General features: G+C 36.1%; 1 protein-coding gene across 2 annotated transcripts in view; it reads left to right on the top strand.

Annotated features, from left to right (window-relative positions):
• SEMA5A (semaphorin 5A) overlaps window positions 1-21,292 on the top strand; it is a 310,103-nt gene that overhangs the window by 186,945 nt on the left and 101,866 nt on the right. For both annotated transcript variants that reach the window (XM_054284906.1, XM_054284907.1), the window contains exons 10-12: window positions 3,099-3,384; window positions 6,614-6,749; window positions 10,070-10,274. In XM_054284906.1, the coding sequence (XP_054140881.1) occupies window positions 3,099-3,384; window positions 6,614-6,749; window positions 10,070-10,274 (627 nt within the window). The remainder of the gene's footprint in view (window positions 1-3,098; window positions 3,385-6,613; window positions 6,750-10,069; window positions 10,275-21,292) is intronic.

Genomic DNA, 21,292 nt, shown 5'->3' with positions numbered 1-21,292 from the left:
TCCCAGGATTTGTGCTGAGTGAGCAAACTTCAGAAATAGCAGAGTGATGTGTTTGCCCAGGGGCAGCACTAACTAGCCACCCAGTGCCTTTGGTGCTTGGGCTTGTGCTCTGTGTAACACTGCTCTGTGATGTACACTGGAGCTATGTTTTGGGTCACATTTACAGTCATTTTCTTGCTTTCCTGATTACACTGGTTCCATTTAATTTGGGAAAGTCTAGTCAGCCTGACACGTCCATAAATTGAATATATAAAAAACCCTCTAGAGGTCATATACAATATTTGTGACATTATTACAGGTTGACATTCTCGTACTAGCTGTATCGTGCCACACACCAGAATCCTTGCACTTGTTGTGGTGATCTGATAAATCAGAAATGAGATGTGTTTGCCCTTCCAAGAGCTATTTGCAAAGTCAGCATGAAACAAGAGATTCACTTCATTTGCTGCATTAAAAACTTACATGGTAAAGCTTCCATGTCAACAAATATCAGTCCACAGCACAATAGTTGGACACATAAGAACTGATTTTTCCTAGCTGAGATGTACTTTTTCCTTTGAAGTTTTGAGGTGACCCTGTTTGTTTTTCCCAAAGAGAGAATGAAATAAACAAAGTCTGACATGATAATCTTTCCGTATCCATTGAATTCCCTAAGGTAACTCTGAGATTACTACATTTAATGCAAATGAAAGAAGTTTTCACAAGTTTCAACAGCAGGTCACAATTTCATTGGTTCATAATCAATAAAGTGTAGGTGTTTGCAGTTGTATATATTATTTCTCAGTTTTGAAACCATAAAATATGAGTACTAGGTATTTTTTATGCATCTATTATGGTTATCAATGCAACTTTAAAATACTGTGTTTTGAAAGGTTGACATGGATATTCAAGAGCCCTAAATACATTCTGAATGCATTTTATATTATTTTTACTTCTATAGTTTGTGAAGTTTGTTTTATTTTTGCAATTCATCATTCCTTATGCTGGATGATTCCAATAGTTGTTTTTTTTAACTCTTCAGTGAGATTCTGTAGCGCCAATGTAGATATCACTGGGCCTCCAGTGAGACATATCTTCAGGCCTGATGGCAAGGCAGGGCCTCCTTTTTTTAATGTTTGTACAAAATATTTTTTGTGGGTGGATCAAACTGATCTTGAGTATTTGCACAGTAGGTTTTTGAAGCTTTTGAGGCCTTTGAAGCAAAATCCCTATTGTAATGAAAGTTTTACACAGATGGGGAATGAAGATTTAAGGTTCTAGTAGGGTTAACATTACTAATAGTTTAGTTCTTTGTATATTGTCAATGTAATTTTATTTCTTATTATATAAGTCCTGTCCAACTATTTTGCCTTTTTTTATTCCTTTTTTTAAAAGATACAAATGCACTGATAGTATGTAACTTACGAAGGCTCAAGACACCAACATGTTCTTAAAATTGTTGGGTTGTGATCTGACAGCAGAATACCTGTGCAGCTCTGAATGTAGAAAAAATGTGGTATGTTCCAGACTGCTCTCAAGGAAGCACTTCATAAAATAGAGGGTGAAAGTTACAGGGAGGAGTGAGAGCACTGTTGGATCTGCTCAGCTTCATACATCTGAGGCAGCTCATAATCACTGCTGCCAAAAACCTGCCCTGGGAACTCTCAGCACAGCAGATAGAGATGGAAGCAGCACAAGAGGCCACATTAGCTGGGATCTGGTCTGTCTTTGAAAAAGAGTTTTCTGACAGTTTGGACTGCTGTGAGGCAATGCCAGCTTGCTTGCTTTTCTAGTGCCCCTCCAAAGTTCTGATAGGTTTGAGATATTCCTGTAAAATGCTTATATCAAATTACAGCAGCCTTTTTCTGTACAATAGTGCTGTCAAAAAATGTTAATCTATTAATTTTATTTGAAGTGCTTCCTCACAACAGATATTTCTAGAGCAATTTTTAAATTTGTTTTTTCCACTTCAGAATAAAATTTGGAAATGAGAAACTGAAGTTTTCTTGTTTTTCAGAGATATCAGTGTTCTAAAATGGTTCCTTGCACAAGTGGGGCTCTTCTTCACAAATCTATGTATCAAATTTATCTTCCCTTTAACAACTTGTCAAGTTGTCAGCCTCTTCTAAGGTCATGGACTGTCCTCAGTTCTAGTAATCCTTACAGGAAATGGACCACATGTTTATTGTCTTTGGTATCCCACTGTTCCTTTTTTCTTTCCTTTCAATAAGTATTGCCATCTGTTGTTTTACACATTTTTTTTACATATTCTCTAATTTCTCCTTCATCACCATCAGGTTTTTGATTGGTTTTTTTTATTAGTTTTCAATAATTTTTTTTAATAAGAAAAAAGAAATCTGTAATGCTCACAAAAGCATTAAGCCAGATAGGGTTGAAATGCAGTTATCTTACCATCAAATATTCTTGTGTAGTTCTCTTTTCTTTTAATTACAGCCCCTGAGCACATTTTTACTCACCATCAATTACCACCCGTTATCCTGCTCATCTGGAGTAATGGCATGGTGGCAAAGCAGAAACAGAGTTAAAAGTTAAAGCAATTACATTGTAAGAATTCACCGTGTCCTTATGTGAAGAATGAAACCTCCGAGACACTTTTGGTGGTGGAATACAGGTAGCTGAGCCAAGGTTGCCCAGCACAGTCTTGTTCTATAAACACCTAGAGCAAAACCTGTCAGCCACATGCCGTGGTTTGACCCCAGATGGCAGCTCAGCTGGTTTTTGTGCTGGTGGGGCGGTGTGAGAAGGAAAAGGCCTTGGTTCTGTGTAAATGCTGCTCAACAATGACAAAAACATCCCTGAATTACCAGCATTGTTTCCAGCATAAATCCAAAACACAGTGCCATGCTTGCTACTGTGAAAAGAATTTAAAAATTTACCCAGCCAACCCCAGCACATCATGACCATGTATTTCATAATCCCAGCTGGACATGAGCTGGTCTTTTCAGATGTTGTGGTGCCACATCCCTAAAGGATATTAAAAAGTGTGTTTATCTAAAGATAATGCTTGAAGATAAATCCAACTTCCACATTAGTATGAGTGCATATATCACAAGAAAGCAATAAATGATCTAAATGATCTATCCTTCTGTTATTTTCAGAACCAAATTTTGTGTCATCTTATGATATTGGGAACTTTACCTACTTCTTCTTCCGGGAAAACGCAGTGGAACATGACTGTGGGAAAACAGTTTTCTCTCGTGCTGCTCGGGTGTGCAAAAATGATATTGGTGGCAAGTTTGTGCTGGAGGATACCTGGACTACCTTCATGAAAGCTCGTCTGAACTGCTCTCGCCCTGGAGAAATTCCATTTTACTACAATGAACTTCAGAGTACTTTCTTCCTGCCAGAACTGGACTTGATCTATGGCATTTTTACCACTAATGTGTAAGTAGACTGAATGATATATTTTATTTTCTTGCTGTTTGTGATGCCAAAACCTAGAACTTCTGAGCTACTCTCTTCTGCATATGCCAAGTAAACATCATAAATTTAAACTGTTATTTTGCCCAATCCGCTGTTTTCTGTGAATAAGTATCAGTTCTAAATGTTTCCCACATGAATTGTTGAAAACACGAGAGAAGGAATAAATTCTAATTCTTTCCTTAGTGCAGGGAGCCAGTTGTGTTAAAGACTATTCTGCCAAATTGTTCACTTATTGTTAGGAAGTAATTAACTTTTATTTTTACTATTTTAATATGCAAATGCATTATGTATTGATGAAATAATAATTTTTAATTTCAATGTGACACAATCATGAATTTAGCATGATGGAATTTGGCCATGTCATAGAGAACTCATCTTACCTAAAACAGCACAAGAGGTGCTCTTAAGTATTTTAATATAGTTCTAACATGTCCTTATGTGAATTTGAAGGCCAAACCAAGAATTTACCATAATTTTAAGTGAACCTGTTATATCAATAAGGTAAAATTAAGGAAAAGAAAGTACAATTTGGTCTTAGAAATTCAAATTTGATAAATATTAAAAAGTTGGATGGGCATAGAAAAAAAGAGACATTTATCTCATAAATATCCTTTTTAAATTTAAACATGATAACTGGTTTCAAATGCTGCTCAGTAAGAGCAGACTCTGTGTTATGGCTGTGCAGCCCAATGTTCAGACCACTGGAATAATTTCTGATTTCGAGTTCTGATTCTCCAGCCTTCTTGTAGTGTCTTGGTGTGTAAATCAGTTTTGTCTAGATTTTAAAAGGTCCTTGGGCATCTAAACCCTGAACACAGGGATGCCTACCTTTTATAAATATCCATTAACCAGTTGGAAGCATTCACAAATTAATGCCAGCAAATTATAATCCCTATGCATTCTAGACAGTGAGCATGAATTTGAGCTCATTTAGGCATCTTCTAGACTGAGGCTCACCCCTGGGCTGGCAGTTCAGGCTGTTAGCAAGACTAGTGATGAGATGGTTGCACCAGGCTGTGGCAATTCCTAAGTCATGACATTGGATGACGAGCTCAGCCTGTTTCTGCAATGGAATAATGTAGGGAATCCAAACACTGTTATGTAAAGAGAAGAGCAGAGACTTTGAGATTACTGGGGATAAGAAAATTTGCTGTTGTTTCAATTGGTACTTTTAATCTTGTTGTTGTTGTTTTCCTGATTAGTTGATGTACTAAATGACAGGTATTTGTCAGGTGGCATCCACATACTCTCTTCAACTAGATCTTTCTTGAGAAGTCAGAGTAGCCTGGGCATGTTCCTCCCATGAAAAGTCTTAGCAGAGGAATTTTGCTCTAGAAAATCCATGGGGCTTTGGCCATGGAAGAGGAATGATGTTCCTGATGCTTCCTGGCTCTCCTGAAAATGGGCTTGCTATTGTTAAGACTACCTTTGCCACATGAAAGTAGACAGTATTTTAAACCTTTTCTCTACTTTCTTCTTCCCCTGTGGCCCAATGTTCTGACTGTCCAAGAGAGATGAACTATCCAAAGAGGAATCAATTAATTATAAAGGTTTGAGGGTACAGTTTTTCAGTTGCTCTGTTTAAATGCCTGCCATCAAATGTTGTAACTAAATTTTTAGGTATTTTTGAAATATTTTAGAGCTGGGATTACTTCCCCATGGTGACTCCTGTTCACAGATAGTTTGTGGAACTCATATGATCCACCTTTCTGGCCTGCAAGTGACAGTGGAGAAACAAAGGGTTTCCTGTGACAGGGAACAACATATTCCTTTCTGTTCATGAAATAGCATCAGATATAACTTAATGGCGTTCATAATTCTTCAGTCTCATTATCTTCATAATTAAAATTAAATTTTTGTACCTTAATGCTTTTTTAGTATACATCAATATACTTGTGGAGGGAAATATGGAAACATTTCTCTGACAGCCAAACATGCACTTTTTATACATCATTGACTATCAAGTCCACTATAGCCACTGCTTCATAAAAAGCTGATTTTGTTTCTTTCAGACTATCCAAAAAATCTATAAACATGAGTCTCATGTCCTCATAGGACTTCATGAAATTCAAGAAAATATTGGTACAGTTAATAATATTAGTGAGATGCATTTAGTGATATAAGCAGGGATTTATCAGCTCCAATGATGATTGATTCTGCAGAAATTGTAAGCATAGAACTTCAAGTTTTGGCCTTCCTTTTGGCCTCGTTTGAAATAAGAGAGACAAGTATAAGAAAGCAAATTGCTCTTTTGTCCTGGTATTTAATCTGTATATCCTAACTCTTTTTTCAGTTGGAGTTTTTTTCCCATCATTATGGAGTTTCTATAGTAGGTTTTCTTAATCCGTGTGTAAATTCCAGGGTAAGCTTAAAAAAAAATAGTGGGGAAAAAAAACCAGAGAAGAATGCTGTGTGGATCAGTTGCCAGCAGTTTTAGCTGCAACAGGAAATCTGTGCAATTGACACCTTCGTTATCTATTCCATTATCTCAAAATGAAGAAAAGAACAATGCAGCTTTCCATATTAGGAGCTTTCATAGCTTTTAGATTATATTCTTTGCACTATGCAGAATTGCTTTATTGCCTTGTACATCACATTTTCAAGGCAAACCCAGGAAATTGCGTGTTTTGTCCAGCTGCCATTTATTGATGTTTATTTTTTTAACATGATATCTTGTAAGCAGTCCAAGTTGTTTTCTCTTGATGGGTTTCTGCAACTTGCATTCTTATTGCTGTACAACATCTCTTGGAAGACAGGATTGTTTGTGGACGTGTCTTGTCCAGACATTCCATAGGATCTAGAGACATACCATGCACTGAAAAACCTTACTTATGTTATGTAGTCATTTGTTGTATGGAAGAAACTTCATTGGACCCTGAGAATAATATCATCCTGAACTTTGTACCTAGAAAAGACGTGTCTCATGCTATTAAAACAGCAGCACAAAGTAGTAAGTTCTGAATTTTTCCCCACACCAGCTTCTTGTTAAGGCTGACAAATATTCTAAATGCAATGACTATGCTAAATCAGCTCATCGTTTGTCATTATCTTGAGATACCATCTCCTGGCTGATCATATCTGCTTCATTAATTGCTTGAAGGATTGAAGAGTTACTGCCTTTTTATTTATTTTTCAGCAATTTGACTTCTTAGTGTTATTGCATAGGTTAATGTATTTATTTCTTTTGCAGGAACAGCATAGCAGCCTCAGCAGTTTGTGTTTTCAATCTGAGTGCCATAACTCAGGCCTTTAATGGACCCTTCAAATACCAGGAGAACTCTCGCTCTGCTTGGCTTCCATATCCCAATCCTAACCCTAATTTTCAGGTATGGATATGTGGGAGAAGGATGATATTTTATGTAAGCTTTCCTCACAGTACTGTATGGTTCATAAATTATAAATCCAGTTTTTCACTATATTTTAGCCTAAGACCTTAAAAAAGCCTAAATTTTAAAAAGTGCTTAGGAGAGCCTCTTATTTCAATGTATTTAATTTTAATTTTATCCTTCCACAAAAATATTTGGGTTGAAAAACAGATGTACTTTGAAGGGTTGGAGAAAAAAAGGCTTAACTTCAATCTTCTGTCAAAATAAAACACTCTGGTTGTCTGTCAAGGTGACATTAACTCCTGTCTGAAGTATGATCAAGCTACTAATCTCTTTTTCATTGTATTTGTGCTGTTAGGACTTAAAAAATTGAACAGTGTCTGGCAGAAAAAAGGAAGTGAGAGGGAGGTGGTAAAGGAGGAGTGGTCAGAATTTTATATATTTTTATGTGCAACATGGTTCACACTCCCTGAAGAGTGAGATTAAAAGAATTTGTGATATGTTCTTCCCCTCATTTGAGCTTGTTTGCCTCAGAGAGTGTAATAATGTGCAGCTGTCTGATAGTGTAAAACCAGTTAGTTCAAGGTGGGTCATTTAGAGGAATTCTGCAAAAAGAAAGGGGTATTTCAGTAAGCACACAAGCATTGTTTTCATCTTTTTCATAGTCACTACTCCTACCAGGACAATTTTTAATGAGTGTGCTTCTTGCAGGGGATATGGAAGGAAAAGCAGCATTAATGTGATTAACAACAATAGCTTTTCATCAAGGTATTTAAGTGTAGTCACCTCTATCCATTTCTCACCCCCACTTAATCTCAATGCAATTTCACAAGTTCACTTCTGCTCCTGGGAGAGCCTTCCCCCAGCTTGTAAGAGTCATAAGATCTTTGCTAGCATGAAAAAGAATCACCCATTGGGGATGGTAGGTAGTTTTAATTACTTCCTGATCTATGGAAATGAAGGAAAATAAGGCACAGCTTACAGGCTAAAGCCATGTTCCCAAGTAGTATGTTTGTCATGAGCCAAGACTCTAAGTATGCCAGAAGCCTGCACAATCAGGCTATATTGTATGCAGCTTTTCACCTGTTGTAGAAATACTTGTATTGTCAAAATAGTGATAGAAAGAGGGTCTAAGAGAGGCTAAATTTTTGAAGGAGAAAGCCTGAAAAAATGCTTGTATGTAAAAATCCTATCACCTTTCTTACTAGCTAAGCACATCCAATAAAACTTATTAAACTCTCCTTACAAATTTTGCATTAATGTGGTGTTAATTATTGTGAGAGTGGCCCAAACTGAATGGTACTTACAAAGAAAGATGACAGCCTGATGGCTGTGTAAAAACAGTTTAGGTCTCTGCTGTACTGTTAGTGCATGTCTCCAAGTCCCAGTCAAGACAGGTGTTGAAATTTATTTCTTAGATGGCCTGGCTGATTTTAATGCAGCTGGTACTTCATTCAATTTACAAGAACAGTGACAACAGTTGTATCATATCTCACTGAGCCACAAACAGCTTTGAAGGCAGAGCTAGTGTCAAAAGCTGTAATGAGGCCCTTTACAGCACAATATTGAAGGCAATTGATGTCAACTGATCTCTAGGTATCTTTAACATCCAACTTCTCTTCTTTTGCTGATGCTGCTTTTTATTCCCTTGAATAACTTTCTGCTACATTTCTGGCTCCATAACGGCAGCAGTGATGCATACTAGAAGCTAGTCTAATGCTTAGAGATTTAACCATTTTTTGTGACTTGACTTTGTGACTTTAGAGTACACGCCTTATATGGATTCGATATATTCATTCACTGAGTCATTGGTTTCCTTCCAGGAAAGGACTTTTATTTGGTAGAGTAGTTATGATAAAGGATCAGAAGTTCTGTTTAGTCCCAGAAGTTCTGTGTAGTCCCAGAAGCAGATTTATCCTCTGAGTATTCACCTACTCAGTAGCAACAGAGAAGTCTGCAATTTGAAGGAGGACTACTGCTATGTAGATATAGCAACATCAGACATTGTATTTCCAAGGCTGATTTATATTAATGAATTATTTTCCATTTTAGAATACTATTGGAGTCCCAGTTTTGGGGAACATTGTTTTCTTCAGAGATCATTGCTTTTGTCTTTAGACAGGGCAATGTCTTATTGTAAGGCCAAGGACCATTTGCATTTTACTGTACTGTGACTATTCAGTTGGAATTTTTCCTGCTTGATAGATCCAGAGAACTTCTTTGGTGTGGTTTATTTTTTTCACTGGTCTGACATACAGAGCAAGTAACTGTTTCCTGCCAGTTGCTAATTTATCATTCTTCATCATCTGATCTCCCATTATGAAATAATTTGTTTGACTTTTTTTAACATTTGTGGGTTTGGAACAATCACTCAATTTTGGATTGAAATTATAGTAATAATAAAAAAAACCTGGTATGGTTTTGCTCACGCTATAATTCATGGCATAGTTTATGACATAGTAAAGCAGAATGAAAATGGTGACTTAGTTATGCCTTTCACGTCACCCAAATATTTGATAAGTGTTGTGAAGTAGTGCTTTACTTCTGTGATGCATTTATGCCTGAGTAAACATGTAAATGTTTATACATTCCCATGCATTAAGAAGATTTCTCTTTTGTGTCCTCAGTTGAACATAAATATGTTATAATTAACTCCCAGTTATTTTGCTTTGTTTATTTGTGTTTGAAACGTGTCCATGCAGCTTATGGAATTTTTCCTGTAAGAAAAGAGCACAGTTTTCATATTTAAAATATGGTCAATTTTAAAGAAAAAAAAAGTCTTTGCTGTGGATAATATTTACATAGACCTCTACACTGTCCATTTTTGCTACTTAAGATGGAGTCGCAAGAAGCTTCTAGAACTACATGATGTACTGTCACCTGGTTTTCCTGTCAGACCCTGGCAGTGGTAGGGCATGGGGTTTCCTTTGAAAATTTGTTATGTCATTAGCACTGAGGTCTGTGAAAATTATAAAGAAAATTATACAGAAAATAAATTTTTTTTTTGAATGGTAGTTTTTCTCTTTCCTGCCCTTTGAACATAGAATATAGCAAAATATTTCCATAATCCACTTGTGCTGGTCAGTCTGGTGCTCTTCCATATGGTTCAGAATTAGGGAGCCTCCATAGTATTGCCTCAGGAAAACTGAGCTCCCTGAGTCCCTGGACAGTCTGGTTAGCACCAAAATGGGACCTGAAAGTCAAATTCCACATTGCCATTTTGAGATATGCTCTTACTTTTATTTTCTTGTGCTGTAAATCAGAGGGTAAATATTGTTATTTTTGGCTCATAGAATCATGCTATGTTTCTGTCTTTACAGTGTGGCACCATGGACCAGGGTTTGTATGTAAATCTGACTGAGAGAAATCTTCAAGATGCACAAAAATTCTTCTTAATGCATGAAGTTGTTCAACCAGTTATTCCAATTCCTTACTTCATGGAAGACAACAGCCGATTTTCCCATGTGGTTGTGGATGTTGTGCAGGGCAAGGACATGCTTTTCCATATTATCTATCTTGCCACAGGTATGAATCTTCCTTGCTGGGATAACTGCAAAAATTTACGAGGTCTTTGGGTTTTAATGTTCAGTTAATTACTTATGAAATACGTGTACAGCACCTTGAGCATTGGCTTTTCCTCTTTGACACAATCACCTATCTTCTACCTTTTCTGAATAGATCAATTTAGCCACTACAATGTCTTTTATGTTATTTTGTGAACTCCAGTTCTGGTGTCTGTTTCCTATTCTCTTTGAAGCTGTGAAGCTTGTAAATCAAATCAAGCGTTGGAAGTTCTACAAATAGGACTTCCAAAGTTCCACCATCTTTTGTTCCATTTACTTAGTTAAAGGTACAAAGTTAAGGGCCCAAGACAAGATGGTTTAGGACTCTCTGATGAAGAAGTAACTTTGTAAATATCAAATACAACAACTTTCCTTTTCATATCATTTTTAGGATATTTATTATGCAGTTTTATACCCTGCCTCATTGTTTGCCCATTTTTATGTGAGCTTAGCATGAAAAGAAAAACAATCCTCCACCTTGTATTGCCTTCATTAGAGCTAATGCCCTCTTGGTTCAAAATTTCAATCTTCTTAAAAATAATGAGGGAGTTGGAGAACTTTTTTGCAGAACAAAGGCGTCCCCAGCTGAGACTGAAATACTAAATTGGACTAATAAGTTTAAAGCCTTAAGGCATAAAACTTAGGATAGTTCTTAAGTACTTGGGCCTATGCACATTAGTAGGGAATAGTTCATCAAAGCAATGGTTTTTTAATGTTCAGTTTGTCTCATTGTGCTCTTTGAAAGCTGGGCAGTAACAGAAAAGTTTTTGATAGGCTAAAATATGCTTGCATTTGACCAGTTCTAGTCAAAACAGCTTTTTGGTTGGTAAATCAGAACATTTTAAGTGAAATCATGCCAATGCTAACTGATGTTGGTATTGTAGAAACCTCCTGACTAAACCTGAATTACAGATACATGCACTGAATTGATTTTATATGAAGAGACTATCACTACATTGTGGGATATTTACATTATTTACAGTCTTGGAAGCACCAAGAATAATGACATTTGTCATAATTCTGATTGTCTTTAGGTTTCAGTTTCCCTTGGTGCGTAACCATTTACATTAGAATCAGCAAGTGAGGATCTAAAATTTTATGCTTCATGGTTCATTAATAAATTGTGTTCGGGAGTGATTCCGTGTTCTTTTTGTGCTGCTAAAAAAAATACTGCCCCTATGCTCCTTGTGATGTATCCTTGCCTTTCACTTTAATTCTTCTCTGTATGTCTGGTTCTGATCATTCATGGAAGCAGGGTACTTATCTTAGCTGGATCTTTAGTCTAAACTCTGCACATGCTTTCCTGTAAGTGGACAGTGTATGTTTTATAAGTATGAGAAAGCATATGACAAAACCCCCATTCTATTCTTGCAGTTTTCTTGACTTAGTCAATTCTATTTCACATGTATTTCACTGAATCACAGTGGATTTTGTTAACATTCCTTCTACCCCAATGGAGTGTAAGTGTTAAGACTTATTTTCTAAGAAGTACTAATACTCACTTTTGGTACAGAAGGTAATTGTACCTTCTTATTGTACTTTCTGCTGCCTCTAAGAAAGTGCGTTCAACTCTGATGTAAGTTCTGCCAGTATGCAATTTGCACTTAGCATTGGAAAGCAGGATGGATCCAAACCATGCTGTGAGAGATGTACACCACATAACTTTTGAAGTTATAATTAATTCCAATGTTCTCTAAAAATTGTCTTTTAAAATGCACAAAGCTTCAGTGGAAAAGCAGGCATACAGATTAGATTTAATAAAAATGAATGTTCTGCTGTCTTTGTTGCTCAAAGCAAAAATCCCATTTTTTTAAACAGATGACCAATAGTTACGAGAACATTCTTTCTCTCACCTACCCACACCCTGTTTTTAGAATACAAATATTACAGGGGAGAATGACCCTGAAAGTATAAATGTATAATCTAATTTGATTAAACCTTCAATAGACGTAGTATTACTGATGTAGTGTTACTTTAGGAGAGACTGGGAGTAAGCAAACAAGTGCATTAATCTGCTGAGTCAACAGTCTTCATTTCCTAAACCTTTGCCAAATCATCATTCTGCTAGGAGATTCTGGTGTGCTAGGGCTTAACAGCTACTGCTTATATAAAAAAGTATGCTTTGGTACTTTGGAGAAACATCTTAATCTTTCTCTGTACTGAATTCTAACACAGAATGAAGGGATATATCAATTCCTGCATATTTTGTGCTGCTGGCTTTAGGCAAGAAGAAATCCCTGGAAAAATTTTCCATGATTTAAAAAAGAAGATCAAGGAAAGCATGCATGGATGAACTAAAGCATTCATGATGTTCTGAGCTAAAAGACATCTATAACAATACATGAAATGTAGATCAAGCTATAGAAACACTAGATATCCTTAAAACTCTCTAAGTTTGAAAGGCCTCTTTCTTCATAAAAAATTCTAATCCAATCAACATATCATAGTTTGTTTCCCTCCCTTTTGTCCCTTTTCCCCTATCTTCATATTTCTTTCTTCCACTTCATTTCTCCCCTACACTCTAAGTGCCTACGTGTCCCATGGTTAAAAATGTTGCTTTAGGTTTTTTCAAAATAAGATGCTGCTGCAAGGGCAGGTATCCCTTATTCAGATGGCTTTTTCCAAATGTATTTATTTACTCAAATGAATAAGAAAATTATAAGATATAGTGTCCAGTTTGAGGGCATTATGAACATATGATAAACTTGGGAGTTCAGAAAAGGTAATACTTGCACTGTCTGGTGAAAACCTTTAAAGGCCATCCTAAAAACTGCTTGGTGAAAAACATCCCATTTTTCTGTTCTTCAATACCACTGTACAGAGTGCCCTCTGTATCCTGAGTAGAAGTGGTATATGCCCAGTGATAGATCTCAGTTACTGGGATTTATAGTACAGCACTGATGAAATTGGTGTATGACTGACCTAAAGAGAGTATGAGACCTGAAGCAAGATTTATTGTTGGCTACATTGCATGTATCTAAAGAGTGAATTGCTCACTGAAGTGAGCCACAATTTTTATGCCATAAATCCAGGTTTTATCTGAGGCTTAAAGGTCACTGGAGGACATTACAACAGGTTTCCAAGGAGTTCTAAAAACTGCAGGTAGCAATGCCGAGAATAATGACAAAAATAATTCTGATGGAAAAACATACAGCAATTATAATGAACAACTAGAAAGAAGAAGAAATTTCAAAAAATTTTTTTGGAAAATGCAGGTAGAATTTTCATACATTTGCCTTTAGAAGCATTGAAACAGGTAGCAAATATCCACAAATACAACAATTTTTTCTCATTAAGCCCTTAAACTTTAGATTATACAGAAACTAGTCCCGATCTAATAAAGAGATTTGGAAGTTTGCTTGAAACTCAGTTTGGGAATGCCATCATAACAGTTTGTATTTCTTCTGTTTGTCTTCCTAGATGGGAGTAAACTTATGCAAAGTACTCCCTGATATGATTCTTCTGTGATTTTTGTTACACTTCCATCTTGTAAATTTTCATTTGTAATCAGTACACTTCATTTTTTTCTAGGAAACAACCCAAGGTCTTAACAAGAAAAAAAGTTGTATGTTTCTTACTTAAAAGTCTCTGATGGAATATTGTCATTTTCCTGGCAGACTACAGCTTCTGATCAAAGTGTGCAGTTTTCACAGTTCAATACACATGATGTCAGAATATATGCAGTATCTGTGCAGTTGCCATCCTGAGAGTTATAAGCAAAAATATGTGCTTATGTATGTTTCATATATGGTGAAGAGGGCAACAAAGCTTAAGTTAGCTACATTTTTTCCAATTTGGTGCTATTCCTGACTGCATTATCTTAAGTGAATTGAGGTTCTTGGAGTAATCTGTAGGTAATTTCTGTAGAAAGGAGATACAGACATTTCATCTCAGTTAAGAACCACTTTCTTTGTCTAGAAATTACAATATGAATGCAATAACAATAAGGATCAAGTAGTTGTTATTCGAGTCAGAAGTCAACTGTGAAAATAATAGGTAGTCTATTTGCATGTATTTATCCTTTTTAGCTCAAAACCAGAAACAGTGGAATCAGAGTACAAATGGATAATGGGGCATATACACTGTGGCACATAGTTGTCGCTTTTTAAAAACCATTTTTCTTTTTTTGTTACAGAAAACACAGTTGTTTTGTTTTTTATGCCTTTGCTTGACAAAGGTATAGTGCGCTTTTACAGAGTTGTAAAGAACCCTTGGAGTGGCTTTAAAACTATTTTCCTGTAAGTTGTTGCCTTCTGGACTTATGCAATGCCATTTCAAGTGCCTTGAAGGAAGGATACTCATCAGTTACTTTGATTGGGAAAGGTGGTGCATGTTGGAAGACACCAGTGCTGACAGCAGTGTGATGATCTTGAACATTTGTTTCAAAAAGTCAAATAGGGAGCCATAAAATTAATAACCATACTCTATTCAGCTTTTGCAGTGACACCTATTTCTGAAAAAGGAAAACCCTAGCTGAACTAACACTTTGTTTATATTGTTAATCTTTCAGGAAAAAAATCTTTGCAAAGTTCTAAAAAAAGATGTAAAAGATTGCATTGTTTTGTCTTGGAAGAGTCTAAGGATCACTCTGGGATTTGTCCTAGCTTTTCTAAGAAGGCTTGCTGTATATTTCTGCTAGCATATTTATGTTATTTTCCATGTAGAATATCTCTAAAGGCAAAGAAGGATAATGCAAAACTTTGGGGTTTTTCTATGTAATTTAACAAAAGAAATGTTGATTTTTCACTGTCTTATGTATTGTGTCATCCATACTGGGCTAAGTGGTTTTAAAATGGTACTAAATGAGAGTGGCTACATCTAAAATCAGGGCTACAGTGTTATAAGTTGTACTGTGTGGCTCCAGAGGATGAAACTGGGCATTTGAAATGTCCAGCAGTACTGATTTCCTTGGCTTTATCACTGTGTGTAGAGATGAATCATTCTGCCAGATCCAGTTGGTGAGCTTTCTTAATAAATAGATCGCTCTAACTAGAGCTGGTTAAATTATTCATTGACAGCAATTTATATGTGAGAATTGCAACCCTTTATTTGGTTCACAAATTACACAGCACTTATTTGTAGTCATTTTTTGTTATTATAATCAACCCATAAATAGGTCATTATTTTGATTAGTTTGTTGCTGCTATTTGCTCATAGAGTTTGTTCATATTTTAGTTATCAGGTTCATGAATTGTCTGCTGCAAGTAGATGGTGTTCTGTTTTCTCGAGGGACAAATTTAAGTAGGAGAAGCCCTTTTTTCTGTCCACAAATTATCATTATGTCTTTATAATTGCCCAGCTCTGTCAGATAAAGACTATAAATAAATGTCCGAAGAACATACAGTGTGCGCACTTCTGTGCTGCCACTGGAAATCAGAATTGCTGCAAGAAGAAGCTACTGGCTGAAGAACAGCTGGCTCTGCTTGCATGGGAGCGAGATTAATGTGTGGGCCAGGGAGGGAAACAGATTGTGAAGAGCTGGAGACAAAGTCTCAGCCTTCCATTAAAAAAGAACAGCTCCTCTTTGTCATAGTGATGCTGAGCTTTCAAATCCTGTTTGACTACTTAAAAAAATTAGAATGGCCAAGTAGCCTTTCCTTCTTCCCTTTTTATTTTTTTATTGGAAATATCACTTCTTCTGAAGAAGAAACTAGACTTGACAACCCCTATGTTCATTTCTTATTAGGTAATTCTAATGCAGAAAATATGAAGCTGTGAGCAAGAGAGGTATGCTACATGAGGCTCAGAGTTTTCCTGATGTCTTCAAAGCGAAGATCTATTATGATCTACGCCTACCTTCAAAACTCTAATTTTGCCCCTGTAGGTACACTGCCAGTCAACAGTCTTGGTCTTAATTTTGGAAACAGTGTTGGAATTAGCCTTATTTTGGGGTGAAATTTGATCTTTGTACCAACTGTGTAGCCCTTCTGTGAGTACACAGGACTCAGGACACTTCCTGAGAGATGTGGTAAAGAAGCTTTCCCTTTGAAGGGATTTGACTTTGTCACATGTTGCTGAATCTTCTTTAGAATAGCCTGCAAGGCCTTTTACTTAAAAAAACCCCTTTCTTTTAAGGTGAACATGCATAGGAGTGACTCAATAAACCTATTCCAACCACAGAAGAAATAGTTAGATCATGGGAAGAAAGAAAAGTTTGAGCCTTACATGAAACTCAGCTTCGACTCTAAAAATCCCAAAGTTGGATCACAAGTATTTGTCCATGATATACACAAGATTTAATGTCAGCTGTCAGGAAAAGAGTCATTAAATGGGATATTCTACTGAGCTCCTGGTTTTGTTGATGTTTACAAGCTTCTTCATTCTGCATAATTTTTCCTGGTAACCTCAATAAATCCAGAGATTTACAACTAAGCATTTACAAGCAGTGGCACTAATAATCACTGGGATTTTTTCCCCCTTGGTCTGGTCATTGGACATGGCAAATCTTAACAAGCTAAAGAATTTCTCAATAAAAGATATGCCTTACTTACTTTGTTATGTGTCTTGTAAGTCATCAAAATGTGAAGATGCTGGATTATATTATTTTGTGATATTTGTGTGAAGAATCCTGTAACCTGCAGGTTGTATCACAAAAGATGGATTATTTTCCATGCATTTTACTTTAATCAAGTCACCGTGTAAGAGTCATTATATTTGGAGCAAAGAACTACTTGTTTACAGATTAATGCTTCTAATTTTTAGGTTCTTTTTATTTTTACTTCTTATCCGATAAATCTTGGAAATTTGGTTCTATGGCTACATACCTTTAGGAGGAATAGCGATGACTGCAACCAGAATACCTTTAGGAGGAGTAGTGATGACTGCAATCCTAGGCAAGTGGTGTAACCAGTGGTTTCATCACTTGCCTAGGAAATACACAAAGATTTTCAACCAACAAGCTCTGTGAGACTTTCTGGTTATTGCCAGATATCCTGGCTCCTAGACCATTATATAAAGAATTTAATGTAATGTGATTATATGTGTTGCATACCATTGCTATGTATTGTGGTTATGGCTACTTTAATGTAGTAGGGAGAGTAATGAGATGAACAACTTCTGGTGAGAGGTTCTAAGACTTTTCTCTAATTCCAGCTTTGTTTCTGTTTCTTGTCCATTTAATTTCTTACTTAGTACTATTAGAAAACAAAATCAGCATCATTCTTTCCTCCTCTATTTCTCAGCAAAAGCTGTGTTTTACACTGAAATTGCTGCTGAGGTTCTATATGGATGTATGTACTGGATTTGACTCACCTAGGGACTGAGGCACAGGGGCATGTGCTATGCAAACTACAAATGAGTTTGAGTAGAGGACAGTTCCTGAAACTTTCTCTTCAGTCAAGTTGGTGATGCTTCTGGATCTGCACAGTAGTCAGTTGTCTTTCTGACACTTCCAATTAAAATAACCATATATGGCTTGATTAAGAAATCAGGCAAGGTTTGTTGTGGGTTATTATCTGACAAATAGTTTTCTCCACTTGTGCATCTAAATGCTTCTTTGATCTGGGCACTGAAAAATTTATTCAGTAGGAAAGCACTATCATATTCATGGCATGTGTTGGGTCCTACAAGGTATTTATTGTTTTGGTGGTACAAAATAAGGCAATAAAAAATAATAGGAGTGGTAAGCACTCCCTGTCCAGTCAGATCCAATCAGAGTTTATATATCTCAACTTTGGAAGACTGGCAGGGATCCAGTGCTTCTATTGAATAGTAATTTTTTCCTTTGAGCACAGTGTGGCATTCTTCACTGCTGCTCTGTGTCAGATATCAAGCCTTAAATCCCACAAACCACTTCATCTTGCGATTAATATCTATATTTATTACCTACTCTACTACTTAGGTTAGAGGTTATACAACTCTTGAGACGTCCTCATCTCCATTATCTGAGAAGCCCAGTCCTAGACATTGATTAAACATTTTAGAGGATCTCTTCAAAATTTGAAGTTTTCTTTTCATGAGAATTTTATGGGAAGTTAATATAGACTTCTTTGTTTGTTTTGTAGTCAATTTCAGCAACCAGTAACAACCTTATAGTTTTATTTCTTTGTCTTTTTTAGAATCCAGGATATTGAAATTGCATGTCTCTTGACAAATGTAATGTTTCCTATTTAGAACCATAAGAACTCTTGTGTCTTCTTTGCCTCAGGGCTTCATGTTTTGTGTGTGTATGTGTCATTTTTAGTGCAGTAAAAGCTAGATTTTGCCAAAACAAAAAAAGGGACTGTAATTTCAGTATATTTCCAAATGGGCATTCTCTAGGGTGGATGTTATTCACATCTAGCTCTTGATATTGGATCTGTTTAGTTATCATCTAACTGTATTAGGGAGTAAAATTTTGGAAGTAAAAGCGTATTGTCAGTCACAGTCCTCTCAGCAAGTATCTGAACTGCTGCCTAGCTTGTTCTAGTTTGTCTGGAAGTACAAACTAGGTAACTCACTGTCTGCTAAGTACAACCTTAAGTACAGCTCTAAGGAGCTCTTTCACAATCATTTCTTCTGATAGTGTTGTTTTGAAAGAAGAATTCATGTTCAACAGACCAAAACATTTGAGGCTTCTGAAGACATCTGATGGGAATCTTGGTACTGATAGTCTCATAGCACATGCTCACCGGTCAGTGTGCTTATTGGCAGCATCTGTTTGATTCAGATGTAGTAATAAATGTACAAGCAACACTGATAAATGTGTACACTTTGTTTTGTCTGTAGGTTTGGTGCCCCAAAATGGTCTTGGTATTCTATGTAATGTTGAATTTGACATTGTTGAAATCCATTCCTTTTCTAAGCTGGAAGAATGTGTCTTTTTATATGCCAAGTTATTTTAGTGTGATGCAGGACAAAAAAAAAAGTTTTACTGGCCTTCTTTGAGGATGCTTACATCATTTTTCATGATTCTTGTATTTATTTTTATTTCTGAGTGCTTTTTTAGACAGAACTTGAGTAATTTAAATAAGAATTCAAAATGAGAATATTGTTTGGTAAAATCAAGAAATGTTTGCTTGATGTTGTTACAAATCACGCCTTGATCTACATAGACTACTTGATATTTCCTGACAACTCCCCAAGCAAAAAAAAAAGAATGTGAGGTACTAGAGCCAAGCTTGGAATTCTTGTCCATCATCTCTTTGCCAAGTCCTGAGAAACAGCTTTTTTTCCCCCAACTCATTAAAGCCTCATCTGATTTTATGCTGTAGTTTTAACCATATCCTCTCTGCTTAAATTGCATTTCTTAAACAAGTGGCAATAATTAAAGTATTGTTATTCACATTTTAATATAGCTTCCTGGAGGAGTTAGAAATGATGATACCCTGTATAGGGACATGATCAAGTAGCCATGCATTGAAAAAACTGTATACATTTCTTGGGGATTATCTCTGTAATAAACACATCAGCACAAGAGAGGAGGGTCAGTCTGCTACTGACATCATCTGGATGGCAGTGACATTTGTGGGGGGTATGTAGAGTTGAGGTTTAATTCCTCATAATGTTCAGAGTTCAAAGCCATTCCTTGCACCCCCTTGTTGAATGGTTGATCCAGGAGAGAAGGGGCTGCTGTGGATGTGGAGGAGCCCTCCCAAATCCACTGTCTGGAAATGTTTTAATGTACATGCAGAGCACACAGTTCCTGTAGCCATGCAGCCATCAAACCAAGTTGGTAGAGAATTCAGATAGAGAGATTATGCCTTTTTCCCTGCTCCAAGGACTATTAAAATTTTTTTCCAATGTCTTTTTTAATTAAGTAGTAACTTCACAAAAAATCCCTAAGGACATGGAAGACATCTATTCCTTACAGGGCATAAAAAACCCCATGATTTTTCTTGGCTGCAACTGAGACTTTTCTGCCTTTGGTTCAACTATCCCCTAAATACTGAGGGAAAAGAATGTAACTACCTGTCACTGGTTTTGAATTTGTCATGGAATCAAATCAGTGGCCAAGCAAACAGCATAAGAAAAGAAGTTTCAGTAGGGAAATGTACCTGTTAAAATATTTGTGATTAGATATGGTTATAGTTTAATGAGATAGGAAGTGAAGTTGCAAGTTTTAATTTTTGCACTTTAGGTGGTGTTATTGTTCAGAATACTGTTCTTTCATATTTTCACACATTAACTCTATAGAAAAAAAGTTGACAATTGAATCCAGATTTCACAATTCCCCAAATTGTTTACTAAAAAAAGTTAATTTTTTTTATATTATGCTTTCTTTACTAAAACTTTTATAATTGAAACATAATTAGATGAGATTGCAAATAAAATATAGATTAGATATTTACTCCTTGATAAAGTCTTAAAAATAGATAATGATTTACCTCAGCAAATAAAAGGAATGAATGACAAAATGAAACATTAATAAATGTTTTCTTATAGTCTGTTAAGAAACTGTAGCTGCCATAGCATTTGCTCATAGATATTCTACAGACACATGTTACTTCGAAGTGGAGTGCATGAACTGTTATGGGTACATCAATCTTCAACACAGACAAAATGTTATGAATTTCTAGCTCAGTTCTAAGGCACATTTTGGCAAACTGGCAAATCTCTATAAGATTGGAAATAGAAGTAGTAGATAAAGATGGGTCAATGAGCATGATTCATTAAAAATATGTATATTTTGAGGTTGTTGAAATTACTTTTTTTTTGTTAGGCAACAAAAAAACATCTGGTCTTGAGCTAGGAAGGGTAAAACTTTGCCACTAGACTATATGAGAATCCATCTAATAATCTTAGATAGTTTCATTTTCTTTGTGAAAGAAACAGACATAATTGATGTGGTGACTGAGACTTGTAATTCAGTACGTACTTGTTATTTAGTATCCGTTCTTGCTTGGTCTTTTCCAGAAGATTGAGCAGTTTGGAGATCCAGTTTGAGGACCTAGAAGCTTCAACTTTGTAGAAATAGTCTTCCAAAGCAAGGCATACTGCATGCTGCTTGCTTTAGCTGCCAGTTGCTTTGCATCTTAGTCTCAAGTAGATCTGAATATCTGT

Source organism: Melozone crissalis, unplaced genomic scaffold (assembly GCF_028551555.1).
Source record: "Melozone crissalis strain CALT ecotype California unplaced genomic scaffold, PUWL_Pcris_2 ptg000042l_1, whole genome shotgun sequence".
Classification (NCBI taxonomy): domain Eukaryota; kingdom Metazoa; phylum Chordata; class Aves; order Passeriformes; family Passerellidae; genus Melozone; species Melozone crissalis.
Note: the sequence above shows the minus strand (reverse complement) of the source record. Positions and strands in the feature narration are given on the sequence as shown.